Source organism: Panthera uncia, chromosome E1 (genome assembly GCF_023721935.1).
Source record: "Panthera uncia isolate 11264 chromosome E1, Puncia_PCG_1.0, whole genome shotgun sequence".
Classification (NCBI taxonomy): domain Eukaryota; kingdom Metazoa; phylum Chordata; class Mammalia; order Carnivora; family Felidae; genus Panthera; species Panthera uncia.
The window spans coordinates 7504168-7518802 of record NC_064814.1 but is presented as its reverse complement, the minus strand read 5'-3'; the positions used below and the strand labels follow the sequence as shown (position 1 = coordinate 7518802).

The window sequence follows — 14635 nt, the reverse complement described above, 5'->3', positions numbered from 1 at the left end:
GCCGCTCAGCTTTTTCACTGTGAATTAATAAATCAGCGGTTTTGTTTATAGATCATTAACACTATTTAGCACCTATCAGTTCCTCTGATCCTGATCTGCTGGAGTACACGGGCACATTCTGGAAGCTGAGAACCAGACTCTGGGATGGTGCTGTCTGCCCTCACGAGGCCCTGCACACACCCCCCCCCCCCATTTGATCACTTGCTACGTTAAATTATATCAGAACCGTTAAATATGTGGCTCTGGAGTCAGACTGCCTTGGACAAGTTATGTGATCTCCGAGCCTCAGTTTCCTCATCTGAAAACTGAAGGTAACAATAGTAGGTTACTGAGATAAGTTGCAAATACAAGGAAAGAGCTTAGAACAGTCTCCAGCACGTAGCAGACGCTCCACGCGTTTTAGTGCCACATTAGGACTGTTATTATTACTATTATATTGTTATTACGACTATTACTACTACACCACAATCATCAGCACTGTCCCTGGACTGGAAGTTCCTTGAGGGCACAAACCGGGTCTCAACTCATCCCTGTGTCGCCAGGCACTTAGTGCTGCGCCTGGTACGAGGAGAATCAGCAATTATTCCATGTTGAAATCACCCCATGTCCACACCACTCTAGGAAACCCTGCCTGAGGGCTGGCCAGCTTCCCTAGATAAGATCTGCCTCAAGTCTCATTAACTGCAAAGAAACAGCCCAAGCAATGTCCGTGCCTGCAATGGCCTTAATCCCCAATAAAACACACTCTAAATGTGGTTTTGCCCAGCCTTAAAAGAGCTATCCCTTTTCTTCTTGAGTGCTAACCCTTCTCCTTGTATTTTCCAGGTACTCCTGTCATCCTTACTTAATACCAAGGAAGCAGAGACCCACTGAGGTTGCATAATTCATGGAAGGCCCCACGGGAGTGAACGGCACAGCCAGGTTTGTCCCACCCCACCAACCAGCTACTCTCCCAGCTCGGGTATCACGAACAACATTAAAAGGCAGATGACAAACCAGGGAAGAGTATTTTAATATTAGTGTTAAACGAGGTCCAGTATATGTAAATATATATAAAGGGCTATTATAAACAATTAAAAAAAAAGTCAAACTCTGCAATGGAAAGGTGAATACAGAAGAGGCACAAGCAATTCAGGAAAGAAAATAAACTGACTCTCAACAAGTGCATGAAAAAATGTCCACTCTTACTTAGCAATTAATTACACGCAAATTATTACAATAAGAAACCATTTTCCACCTATCAAATCAGTGATGATTTTATTTAGCGTTGGAAAGCGTTGGGGAAATGGGTGTTTTCAGGCGCAGCCAGTGAGAGTGTATGTGGATGGCTATTTTCCAACACATACCACGTCTTAAGACCGTGCACGTCTCTTTGCCCTGATAATCCCATTTCTGGGAATTTACCCTAAGTGAATAATCATGGATGTGTTAACCACAAAGTTGTTTATCACTGTATTATTTAGAAGAGTAGAAAAGTTGGAAACAGAAATCATCTAAATGTCCAATAGGGAACTGGCTAAAAAAAACAGAAAACAACATCTTTTACTTTATGGGACTATTGTTAAAAGTTGTATTTATTGTATGAGGTAACGTATGTAAAGCACTTTAGACGGTGCCTGACATATATGTGCATAGCAAATGATGGCTATTATTACAGCAAATTTACCAGGAGGAATATTACACAACCATTAAAACGATATGACTGGTAACGACATAACACAGTAAAAAGGCAAAGTAGGTTACAATAAAGACCCAACTTCTGTTTTATGACTATACACACGAACACATAAATACTTATGCGCAGGATCTATCTACACGTGTGTTAAGAAAGTAAAGAATTTTTTTAAATGTATGCCAAAATGTTAACAGTCATGGTCTTTCAGTGATGATCATTTTTGTTTTGTTTTCAACTTTCACATTTTCTAATACACTTTAAGAAGTATGTACTACTCTTTTAATGAGAGGGATAAAAATTTAAGTGAATTTAGGTGGCTGTATTTTTTTTTTTTTTTTTAGAAGAAACAGGAAATGTTGAACTTGCCTATTTGGTCAAAGAACATTCAACATAAAATTTTATTCAACAAATAAGTTAATCACAAAATACACACTCTGTTTCGTGTTGCGGACATTTAAGGGCCTAGAGGAGGAAGGACGGAGGGGAAGGAAGAAAGAGGAAGAACCGCAGAAGGAGGAGCGAGTCCGGAACCGGGACAGAGGGGCCCAGAAGACACGAAGAGAAGAGCAGGGGCGCGAGGCAGAGGGCACTGGTGGCTCCAGGTTCCTTCCAATCGTGGGACATTTATGGGGCCCCCGCTATGTCCCAGGCATCGTGTGTGAATGTGACACAGCTTCTGCCTTCCCAAGAGCTTATTTTCCACGTAGTTCCACAGTTTCCTGCTTTCCAACAAAAAACTGAATCCTAAAACTGACTCAGTTACAACTAGGAGCCTATCTGAGAGCCACCAAATTAGAAGAGGAGAATTTGTTAACTACTCTGATATACCCTGCCACCCATTCGCTTGGGCTTCAAAGTTACTCTTTGGGGTGTAACTTATTTAACGAAAATCCTCTCGTGACTCTTCATCTAGACTAATCCTTAACATCGCAGAAGGCGTCGCTCTGAATGGGAAAGAAGCCAGGCAGGCATTCTTCTCCGGACTTTGACAGAAAAATGCGCACTACAGTGATCCGGCCAGGACAGTTTCCTCACCACTGGCCGAGCCAAACGAGCAGGGCGCTAAGCAAGTTAATCCCGTGGTTCCTTCTAGCTCTGTCACTTTGTACTAACAGAACGGAGAAACCTGTGACTAGATTCTATTTAGAAACCCGGAAAGTGGTTCACACTGTTCAATCGGTGCAAAGACTGCTAACCCCAGAATACCCGGTCAAGGCTGAGATACACGGATGCCGTGCGTCCCTGCGGGCTGGGTGGTCAAGTGCTTATAAGATTCACATCCGTGCTAGGAAGCATACACCCCTAGAAACATGGAATGTTTAAAGTAAGACTTAAGCTCATTTGACGGGAGAGGTTCCTGAAAAGCGGTCAGTTTCGGGAAATCCAATCCAATCAGACTTTAAGCGAGCTGAGAGAGTATTCGATCTAAAGCAGTCGGCGGCCTTCGTGTTTTAAGGGTCCGGAACCCTTTCCTTAAAAAAGCACAAACGCACGTACACAAAATAAGTGGCGTACAATTTCAGGAATCCTGTGCCCTAAGCGTCCGATGTCTCGGAGGGACCCACGGGTAAAAGGCACTGGCAGACACTCCCTTTTTAAACGAACGGAGTTAACGAGAGCCCAGTCTCCCAGGACGACACGTCTGTGTTTCCACGTGCTGGGCTTATCTCAAGGAGGATCTGCACTCAGAACTCGAACGTGTGCTCTCGGGTTTTACGTGCACAGACGCCCAGGTGGTGACCAACCGGTCCCCGGGAACTCTTACCAGTGTGTGTTTTCATGTGCTCGTCAAAGTACTGCTTCATGTTGAAGTCCTTGCCGCACCACTGGCACATGAACTGCTTGTGCCCGATGTGGATGCTCATGTGCGAGCGCAGCTGGTACTTGTACTGGAACCTCTCGTCACAGTTCTGCAGCGGACACGGGGAGACGCGTGAGAGCCGCGCTCGCTGGCCTCGCTGGGGCCCAGCCCACGAGGTCGCTGAGGCTCCCTCTGCGGCGCTGCTATATGTCTGCAGCTCGGTTATTAGCAAGAGGGAGGGCTTCTGCAGAATGATCCCCGAAGCACACCCGACTTGTCGGGATGACTGAGGAAAGAGAAACAACTCGCTCTGTGTCAGTCCCAGGGCTGCCCTAGTCTGGGAGAGCTACGGGGGTGTCAGAAGCGGCACCTGGCGCCCGCGGCCCCCGCTCCCCTCCCTCACCCCGCCCCAGGGCCGGGGCCCAGCACAGCCCTTACCTCGCATCTGAAGGGCTTCTCTCCAGAATGCTGCAAGGAGTGCACCTTGAGGGACATGCTGCGTTTGAACGACTTTCCACAGGTTTCGCATGTAAACGGCATGTCTTTCGTGTGTGCTAGAACACAGAAGGCGCTGGACTCACGACGGGCCCGCCAAGCCGCTCAAAGTGGCCCAGGCCCCGCTCCTACTGCGAGGTAATCGTGCCATCTTAACCTTCCACGCTTTAATTAGTGAGGCCTTCGCAGCAACGTTCTCAAGAGAGGAAGAGGCCACGACGTTGGAAAGAAGCCCGGGTGCGGAAGGCTACCTACCCCGCGCATGCTGCGCCGAGGCGGCTCATGGGGGACACGGCGCGTTTAGTTTCAGCGAGTCAGAACCGATTTCGATTACGGCAAGGCCGTTCCTCAGATCCTGCCCAATCCGACGCGTCAAACACACCAAAGAACGAGGGAAAATGACGGGGGTGGCGAGAAAAGCAGCAGGAAGAACTTACCAACCATGTGTTTCCGCACGTGAGCCATGGTGTAGAATTTCTTCTCGCAAATTTCACAGGAAAACTTCTTTTCTGCATACCCATGGACGATCTTGATGTGTTCATGAAGGGACCAGAGTTTCTTGAAGGACTTGTTACAGGAAACACACTGAGCAGGATAAATAGAAATAATCTTTATTTACGGGGGCCTGCAGAAAGCCATAGCTGCCTACCGGCCCGCGAAACGGCCGTGCCTTAGACTCGGGGCACAGGGCCCGAGTCCAAACCGAAGCCAGTCCTCCGAGGAGTCCAGATGCCAACACCAACCTCTGTATGTCCTATTCTCCAAGACGCATCTTTTAGACACACGTCAGGAGTACAAAAACAATGGCAAAAAGGAAGACGGAAAGAAATGGGAAGTTCCACTCATACAGAAGACTCGACTGCTTTTAGCAAATTAGTACAGTACCAACGAGAAGAACCAAGTTTTTAAAAATAAATGAATTACGAAGAGCATCTGTCTCCTACACGTAAGTCAGCATGCAGGTAACAGGTGCTTCCCAGAGATTACAAACTAATTTTAAAGCAGCACAGATAAAAGCAAGATAAAACACACATTAAAGATTATAGATCTGTGGAAGCGTAACAATGTTTCTGTACCTTAAAGAATGCATTTGGAGCCTCCCTTCACACAATTTATTGAGATTTTATTGTATCTTCCCATTATCTCATTTACTCTACTAAACGTTTCCCTCTGGCAGAATTTTCTGTAACTCCTAAACCTCCTTCCCCCTTAGGGCCAGCTCCAGATCTCTCGTACACGCATCTATAGGAAACACACGTGCCGACAGTGCTCAGTTCCTCGTATTACGAATCATGGATAGTCTAGAATACCACGCATAAAGCGTATCAAAATAAAATATTTCTGGTTAAGGCAAAACAATCCTAGAATGTTCTAGGTAACCACCAGACTCTGGGATATTTAAGGGAACAAGTAGTTATTCACTGTAAATGAAGATCTTGAGCATCACGATCACTTCGGGAAACAAGAACTCTGAGTGTAAAAAATAAACCTGTGCTTGGACCTGCTTGAGAAAAGGGCAGACCCCCCCACCCCCAAGCCATCATGCAGGGCAGGGTTTCGATTTTTACTTCTTCCTGGGTCGCCAGGATTATTAGGATCTACACGTATGAACGAAGCAGTGTCCTTCAGGAATGTGAATAGAACTCTTCCGGCCGGTTCCAGAAAACCTGAACACAAGTTTAAATGCCTTATGGTCAGCAACAGCGAGGAAAGTCACAGAAGGAGGATGTACTAAATGCTTTCTTTCTGTAACTTCGTAGAGAAAATTTGAGTAGCAACAAAAAAACCACAACTGCATAAACATCAAGATACACCTTTCAGCAAGGGTCATCACAGAGCCGAAGTCCGACCCCTAGGGTGCAGCATCGCGTCGCGCTCCCTTTTGGTCTGAACCAGTTGACAACCCAGCAAGGGCAACGGCAACGGTAGCTACGGGAGGGCAGGGGCACCACCACTCAGCCTTCTTTCATTACCAAGCGCAAGCGCGAAACAGGTGACGTCACAGCCGACGAATCAAAAGCAGTGAATGTCTAGCAAATGTAACTTATATTTTAAAAACCTGTTGAGAGTAAAGCAATGATCTCAACTGTTGATCAAAAGCAAGCGGGAAAGTGAAGACGAAGGAGGGCTCCAGATCAAGCACGCTCCAAGAAACAAACCAAAACAGAACAATTTCACTTTTCAAAAGAAGTTTAGCTTGAATGCAGCACAGCACTTATGTGTATTTTACATATCTTGCGGAGACGTTAACAGACTTACCTTTTATGAATATTCATCGATATGCATTCACATGTACAAACCAATATACGGCTCAACATAATATAATCAGCATACCTCTTAACCTGTCACAATACCGTCCTTTCAGGACACCAGCCTGGTTTGGATACCACACTCTGTTACCTTAATGATACCGTACGGGAGCATTATGTAACCCTACGGCCAGGCGGGCGACACTTTCAACCAGCTCAGCCTCTGTTTAAAGTTTGCATATTCCCATGGGCTCAGCCTCTTGATAAATTTAATGTTGTCATCTCTCCACTGGTAAAAGCAAACTCACTCCTGGAGATCTTCCATTTTCACCGGTCTGAGTCATTACGGTTTTTGTCCCCATCAGCTGCACTAGAATCTGGCATCCTTTCAAACCCAGAAGGGGACCTCTCTCTATTCCTGACCTTGACTCAGTGTCTCCCACCTTGACCGAGAAGATGCCAGAACGAATGACACATTACGTATGTCTTACAACAGCGAATCTCAGTGCCAAGTCGGTGTTGACTCTACCTCCTGGGCAATCACCTACAACAGATCCCCCTTCCACGTACCTGGCTTCCCACTAGTCCAGCGTCAGTTAAATGCAATGCTTTTGAAAGAAAACGTTAAGCCTGGGTTTTGAAAAGACCAAAGCAGGAAGGAGCTTTTAAAAAGAGAAATCGGTGACAACTGTCCCTTCAGCCTCTACTGTATTTATTCTCTTGGGCAGATACCAGGTGAGTCTGAACAGCCAGGTTGTATCCTGAAAGGTTTGCCCTCTCGGTGATGAAACCTACCTGAATATTTTTTTCACAGTCTGTTTGCTGGTGAAGGGACAGCTCACTTTCCAGGACAAACTTCTTGCCACACTTATCACAGATCTGCATGCGCCTGTGAGTAACGTTCATGTGCTTCTCCAGGTACCAGCGAGTATTAAACACCCTGGGGCACTTCTCACAGGTCAGAGTCTCTTTCTCCTCGCACTTAGCTTTCTGGACTGGGGCTTTGGGCTCCCTCGCGGCCCGCTTCTTCCGCTTAGGTGGCTCTCCACTCTTCCCACGCCCTCTGGTAGTCCTGGGGGTCGGGGAAGCGGTAGCTGCGGCCACGGAGCCGGCCCTCCTGGTTCTCCTTTGTGTGACGCTGGCCTTCTCCACCGTCTTCTCCTTCTTCTTCTGCCTTCCGTTCTCTCCGTAGTCATTGCTGTCATCGGTGGCCTCCTCCTCGCTCTCTTCCTCTTCCTCCTCACTGCTTGTCTTCAGAACAGGAGTCTCTTTGGACTGGGAAGAGACACCCTTTTCCCCTTTAGACACATTTAATGTTTGATTATTAAGGTTTACCTCCACTATGATCTGCTCCCTTTTGTAAGAGACTTCCTCCTCCTCCTCCTCCTCGTCTGTGTCATCAGAATTCTCCCGGTCTTCTTTAACAGCATGCACGTCAGACACTGCCCTTGTCTCCCTGAAATACGGCTGTTCCTCTGTTTCGTGGAGATGTGGTTTGCTCATCTTGGTGTCCACTAACACAGAATAAGGACTTCCTGTTTCCCTTTTGTACACTTTGGTGGACAGGTCAAGTTCTTGGTTGGCACCGTGATAGAAGGTAGATGGCGCTTGACCACGACGGCTCTCTTCTTGTGCCATTCCTGCTACACGCGCAGCACAGTTTTCAGCCAGCTCCTGACCAGAACTGGCTGTGTGGCTCATGGGTACGTGGCCCGATTTATTACTCAGTTCAGACTAGAGAGAGAGAGAGCGCTCAAACAGGGTAACTGTTAAGCCTCAAATAATTTTCCATCCACGAAGAACCACTCAAATGGAAAAAGGGTATTCCTGGGACCCGTGTGCAATTCTTCCAGTGTCGCAGCACCAAAGCAGAAGTCGAAAGGTTTGGTATTATGGCAAGAGCAGAGCACTAGGGATTTTCTTCTGCAGACAGCTGCAAGTGACTTGGCGCATCTTATCTACAAAGAAAAGCAAAGAGGAAAAAAGGTCAGATACCACTATTTCCTTCTTACAGCATGAGCTTACATCATACCACAAACACAGCTGAAAAGGATTAGACTCTTTATATATACAATTCTTTACCCTGCTTAAGTGGTTCCGCGTGCGCCATTATTTTACTGGGCTACTGGTTTACTAAATCCGACACGTATTTTGTCAGAGTGGAAAGTCCACGACAGCGGGAGGCATCATCTGTCCGGTACACGGAGATATTTTTAGAGCTTCGCACAGGGCCAGGCGCTTAGTAGGTGTTGGGTATACGTTGGACGATGAACTGGGTGTCTACGCTTGCATGGCGTTCATTATGCTAGGTGCTACGGCACATAACGGTACGGCAGAACATACGGTCTCTGTCCACAGGGCGTTTAGTCTTGTTATAGAATACGTGTCATACGCGAAACACACAAGAGCTTTATGCTGGCTGGCTTTCTTTACAACCTCGGTCACCACCATCCACCACGGCGAGGGCTCAAAGAACAAAGCTGGCAGTGAGCTAGGAGGATAGAACAGCTAAGTGACATAACTCCAGAAGAGACAGAAAATGTCCTCGGCCTTCAATACGGTCTAATCTAGGCACAGACGTTACTGGATTCAGGTTTGCTGGAGCCATTTCCAAGTCGCTACGTATTTTTAAGTCTCCTCTAGGTGAACGGACTAGATGCGCTCAAGAGCTGGGTAATTTTTCATGTGTCAGTTGCACGGAGGTCTAAATTCTAAGAAACAGTAACCATCAGGTTGATATGGTTCCAAGAAAAATAAAACCGTCCATTAAAAAAAAAAAAAAATTAGAAGGGCACAGAATTTGCTTTGTGACATACCTCACATTGCTGTTTAGTCAACCACCTAATCTCTGAATCATGAATATTACTGCAAACACATACCCTGTCCAGTCGACACAAGGAAGGAAACTAGCCTTTGCTGAACGCCTCCTCTGTGCGCCGGCAGGTAAAGGTGCTTGTTATTATTTCTATTTGAAAGCCACCACAAGACTTTGGGGCTGGTTTTGAAACTCGCTTTTAATTTTTTTTTTTTTTTAAATCAAATCACTAAAAAAGGAAAAGCACGCACAGCTGCCCAAGTCAAATACACGGCAAGGTTTATGATGGAAAGAGCAGCCCTCTGCCTACTCTGTCCTCTCTGAAACCCATCCCCCACAGACGAAACCATTCAACTACTTTATTAGCCCCTCCTCCCCCCAGGATGTGCTTCCGTATTTGTAAATATGACTGGATTTCTATTTCTTTGATTTTTTTCAGTTTGAGACATTACTATTTGTCTCTCACTATAGTTTTCTTACCTTATTGCTCCCAACCTTCCCTCCATCTTCCCAATAATAGTTGGATCACCGCTTGTTAAATCAGTATTTGTTCTTACGTTATTACGACTATAATATGTGGCTCATAACTACTACTGTCATTCTTCTGTGACTATCTTCTGTCTTCTTTGACCTTATGGAAGTATTCTTTTAAAAAAAGTGATTTTACTTTCATTTCAGTGGAATTTCAGAAACGCCTGGCGATAAACACCACTAATGTTTTACTTGACATCTGAACAGATATATTTGTACGTTTTTATAGTTATAAATGAGGAAGTTATGCCTGTGAGAGGCTAAGTAATCTAAGATCACATACCCATTACATTAGAGAAGCAGTGTTTGACCCAGGCCTGCCTGACCCCACGGCTCATGGACAAATGACGCTCCAAAATAATTTCAACTCAGTTGTCCCTATAAAACCGCGTACCTTTTGCCCATTTCAAAATTTCATACCTCATAAGGTAAGCAGGAAGATCCCAGTAGCTTTTAATTCTACTTAGCTTTATTTTGCATGTGCCAAAACTTCTGACCCAGGGAAATAATGTAAGCTACTACAAATCACGTTAAACTTATGCTAATTATCTCAAATTTAGCAAGGGAGGAGAGACAGTAAAATTCAGTTAACCAGCAAACGCTAAGAACTGAACAAAAACCGGGAAGACAAAGAACAATAATTGCGGGGAAATCCTCTGCGGTCATCGTTAATGTGTTCTTCCCAAAGACCTGTGGGTCCTCAACCTTGGAGGCGTGTGGCAGGACCACGTGTTCTAACCGCCCCCCCTCCCCTGTCGGTGGGTGCGGTACTGTGACTACTTCTGGACCGCACATCGTGAGCACAGGTGACATGCAGGATGGGGCATTTTCTGACCAATGAGACATCCCCCCCCCACACACACACACCCCTTTTGTCTCTGCCTCAGGGACCACCAACCTTCAAGATGGCAACTGCCATCACTGGTATCAACCTGGGACCCCGAGTGACTAGAATGACCTACAGGATAGGCGCGGCGCAGGGGATTTTACTTTCATTTTTTATTTACTTTTACACAGGGTGGGTTTTTAACACCTCTGAGATCTTGTGTTGTTTAGTACTATTGCACGCGTCATCTGGCCTGGCCTAGCTGCTACAGACGGAATCCGCAAGCGGGGTACTGCCTCATCCATAAAAACGAACACGTAGGGCAAAGGCTCAGGAGCGGGTGAAAGGGGGCACCGGAGGTTATGGGAGGCGACAAGGACAGCAACTCTTATTACGCAGTGGTGAAATTACTGGTGAGGCTTATCACCGATTTGTCTCCGAAGAGAGAGCACTCACCGCTCCACCAGGAGAATGGGACTGTCCAGAGAGTGTGCTGCTTACTATCGGCTGTCCGTGACAAATCATGACATGAAAAGGATGAACGCAGAAAAGCACTGATCGGTTTGCAGTCAGGATTAAAGGAGTCCAGAAAGCCAGCGGTTTATAGGTTAGAAGAAGCAGATGCTTAATAAAAACAGGGAAAGTCTTCGAGCCACAGACGCTGATTAGAATTCAGTCCTGAGGCGGGATCAAGAACTACTTACTGATAAAACCTCCCACTGGATTAAGGCGGGGCCCAGCAAAAAAAAAAAAAGAGACTAATGAGGAAAGCAGTTTCTTAGGGTACGTAGCTACAAAGCCTAGTTCTCTAATGCGAATCAGTTGAAATGCTATTAGTAAATGGGGGAAATGATGTCAGTGTAACACCCAGGTTCTTCTGTTGGTTTCTATGAGATGTTCCGCTGCGAGTTCCTGTTTCAAGTGATCAAGAGAAAGCTTTCTCACAATTAAAGACAGAGCCTTAGCAACCTACGAAGACCTTAAGAAAAAAGCTGAGCATCCGACTTCCGTGCCTTCCTTGAATGCTAGGAGCGGCTGGTTCAGCTGCTTCATGAACCACCACACTTTCCACTTTATGTCTCGTCAAGTTGAGGCATGTGTTCCCCTCCCGGGTTACAAAATTTTTTTTTTTTTTTGGAGCGCCAAAGCCTACCCCATCTCATACACCAAAATTTTAATTGTAATGAAACTGGTCTCTACCGTAAGCGAATGTCTTCAAGACCCCAGTCTCCGGGGAAGAAACCACTACCCAGGGGATTAAGTCTTGTAGAGGTTCGACTGACTGATGCTGGATGCACATGCCTATGGCGATTTAGTATAGTTACATTTGGAACATATCTTTTAATATATTTATTATAATACATTTAATTATTGTTTTTATTGGTACACCGGTTACAGTGTTTCACAGATTTTGAGTGGTCTGCCCCGAACTGATTTCTCCCATAAGCCTCATTCATTTTAATGTATGATTCTGCAAAATCCAGGAAGACATATATGGCATTATAGCAGAAATACCTATCCTCAAAATTAAGTCCAGGAAGAAGTATGGGACCAATAAGACAGAGCTCTGTAGCAAATTTAAGTAGGATTAGAAAAGAACTGTGGATGTGGCTAAGGCCCACAGGGCTGACTGGAAATAAACTTTTTTAAAAAAGCCAATTAAGTTTTTAAGAGTTATACGGCCAAAAGAACCTCCAGACTGGATTAAAAGAGACCATGGCTGTTCAAGACTTAAAATGCTCTCTGGGTCCTCAGGCGTCTATGGGAGGAGGCAGGCCAAGAAAGCTGATCATTCCCCTAAGGGGGCATCTTCTTCATGAGTCCACTCCACACACAATTAAGAAGACTACAGGAAAAGAAGGGGCACCTGGGTGGCCCGGTCGATTAAGCATCCGACTTCAGCTCAGGTCATGATCTCAGGTTTGTGGGTTCGAGCCCTGCGTCAGGCTCTGTGCTAACAGCTCAGAGCCTGGAGCCAGCTTTGGATTCTGTGTCTCCTTCTCCCTCTCTCTCAAAGATAAACAAAATGTAAAAAAATAAAAATTAACAATTAAAAAAAAAAAAAAAGAGGATGAAGCAAGGGAGCAAGGAGAAAACAGACCTTCGAGTTACTCCTAAGGAGCCAATCAGAGTCTATTCAAGAACATTCTCCCATCCGGAGGAGGCCTGCTCAATGACTGCTCCGAGATTTTAGAATCTGCTATAGTGCACTGACTGCTACAGTTCTATTCTTGCCCCCTTTCAAATGGGAGACCAGTAGATAGTCATGGCTGCACTTTGTATGTCGGGGCAGTGACCATCTGTCAGTTTCTTTCACACAAGTCTCTAGATCAAGAAAGGCAACATCTAGATCCAATGTAGAGACTACTGTGCGTCATCTCCTCACAAAGAGACCACCAATCATCATACCCTTGAGTCACTCTGAGGTCCTGGACTTGAAGCTTGATGCCCTTGACGAGGGGGCCAAAGGCAAGCTCAGGACAAAGCACAAGCTAACACCCTGCAGCCCTCCCTCCCCAAGTGCTCCCCCCCTTCTCCCCATGGGATACGTGTGACATTCCTCAGGCACTCCTGGCTGCCCCGGAACAAAGGAAAGGGAAAAACAAATGGTTAACTGATAGAGATCACAGTCATGCAGGACGCGAGTCTCCATCAGTTTACAAATGTCTCAGCAAATTGCAAGAAAGGCAATCTTATCAATAGCCTAGCCTCCAGAAACGCACAGACTCAATTTCCTGGAGCCCTAGAGTGTGGCACTCCCCTCCACAGTGATGCGGGGCACAACGGCAAGAAGAAAATGTAGATAAAATTCTTTATAACCTGCAGCCCACTGACAAATACTTGAGGCAAATACAGAGAATAATAGTCCTCTAGGAAGCCCCTACGGTCTTAGTGTTAGTGCTTTGCTGGAGGGAAAAAGAACTTTAGCTCAACAATAGCAAGGCCTCCAGTATCTTATGAGTCCTCTTTGGCCAATAAAAGTCCTTTTGGAAATGTCCATTCTTCCTTACCCACCCACCCCCCAACTCCCTAGTATATAATCCACTCCTCACAACCCAGTGCAGCTCTTCCTGCCCGCGGGTCCTCTCCCCGCACTTTAACAAGTCAATCACCTTTTTTGCACCAAGAATTCTTTCTTGGCCATTGGCCCCAGAACTCCCCCCCCACCACTTCAAAACCGCATCACCATGACTGGCTAGACCTTGGGGTTCCCGACCTTGCAGAGGAAGTGAGTGTATTTGCCTATGAGAGAGACCAGACAGTATCTGATGAGCAAAAGCATGGTGCTGTTTATGAAGTATTTTCAGCTGGCTCCCTGGCAGGGCTGAATTCCTGCCCCTACCATAGCCATGCGGGGACTACCTGACTAGTTGTGGGCATCGTGTGAAATAAGACCTGTGCATCACTTCTGAGCTACTGTAGTTCATTGCCAAGAAGAGGCCCTCCAGACCGCTTTTCCCTCTTAGGCATGGTGACCAGTAATGTACAAGAAGATGGTTGCTCCATCAATCTGCATCCCTGAGTGATGTGAGCAGAGCTTCCCTGCTCATTTACCATGGCCACGCAGCGAGAGCGAAGTCCTTCACTGATTTCAGCCAAGGGTGGGCAGTGATCTGTTATGGCAGCATAACCTAGCTAATGCAGTTCTTTATATGTACGCTTATACATATCACACGGATCAGCTATCTCAGTCCTCAGCTAGACAGCACAGACAGTAGAATTACTAAGTGAAAAGTTAAATCCGAAAGACAAAGGGCTTAATACACAGGGGAATTCTTTCCTTAGTAGGTTAGAAAATGAGACTATTCTTTCTTTAAAAAAAAAAATTAGAGTTAGAGCGCTTTATTCTATTTTAAATGACACACGCATAAACGCCTTCCCACGTGAACCTGAGAGGGGCATCTCACCACTATTACGGAAAATCAGGGACACTCACAGAAACATCAACAAACCACACGGTCGCAACGGAAGATGCAGTGTAACTGTCCGCTTTGAAACACACACGGGCTCTCTGCCCGCATTTTACTTGCTTCATTTGATTTTGGCACCTTTACCCTTCACTCAATTTTGGTAATAATCTTCCTTTATTCTCTTTCCAGAAGACTTAAACTATGTCCTGAGAGCACAACTGAGTAACCTTTGCAAGACCAGAAGCACACGAGGGAAACGGAACATTCCATGTTTCGTTATCCAACTCTTACTGTGTATCCTCAGTTCTAACTCACTTATTACAAATCATCTT

The 14635-nt window shown here is 45.9% G+C and overlaps 1 protein-coding gene across 1 annotated transcript in view; it reads right to left on the bottom strand.

The window, feature by feature from the left end:
* Positions 1 to 14635, bottom strand: part of ZNF652 (zinc finger protein 652) — a 56801-nt gene that overhangs the window by 10080 nt on the left and 32086 nt on the right. The window contains exons 2-5 of the mRNA XM_049635872.1: positions 7016 to 8178; positions 4409 to 4556; positions 3915 to 4030; positions 3441 to 3585 (exon numbers count right to left, since the gene is read on the bottom strand). Coding sequence (XP_049491829.1) covers positions 3441 to 3585; positions 3915 to 4030; positions 4409 to 4556; positions 7016 to 7921 — 1315 coding nt within the window. The 5' untranslated portion in view covers positions 7922 to 8178. The remainder of the gene's footprint in view (positions 1 to 3440; positions 3586 to 3914; positions 4031 to 4408; positions 4557 to 7015; positions 8179 to 14635) is intronic.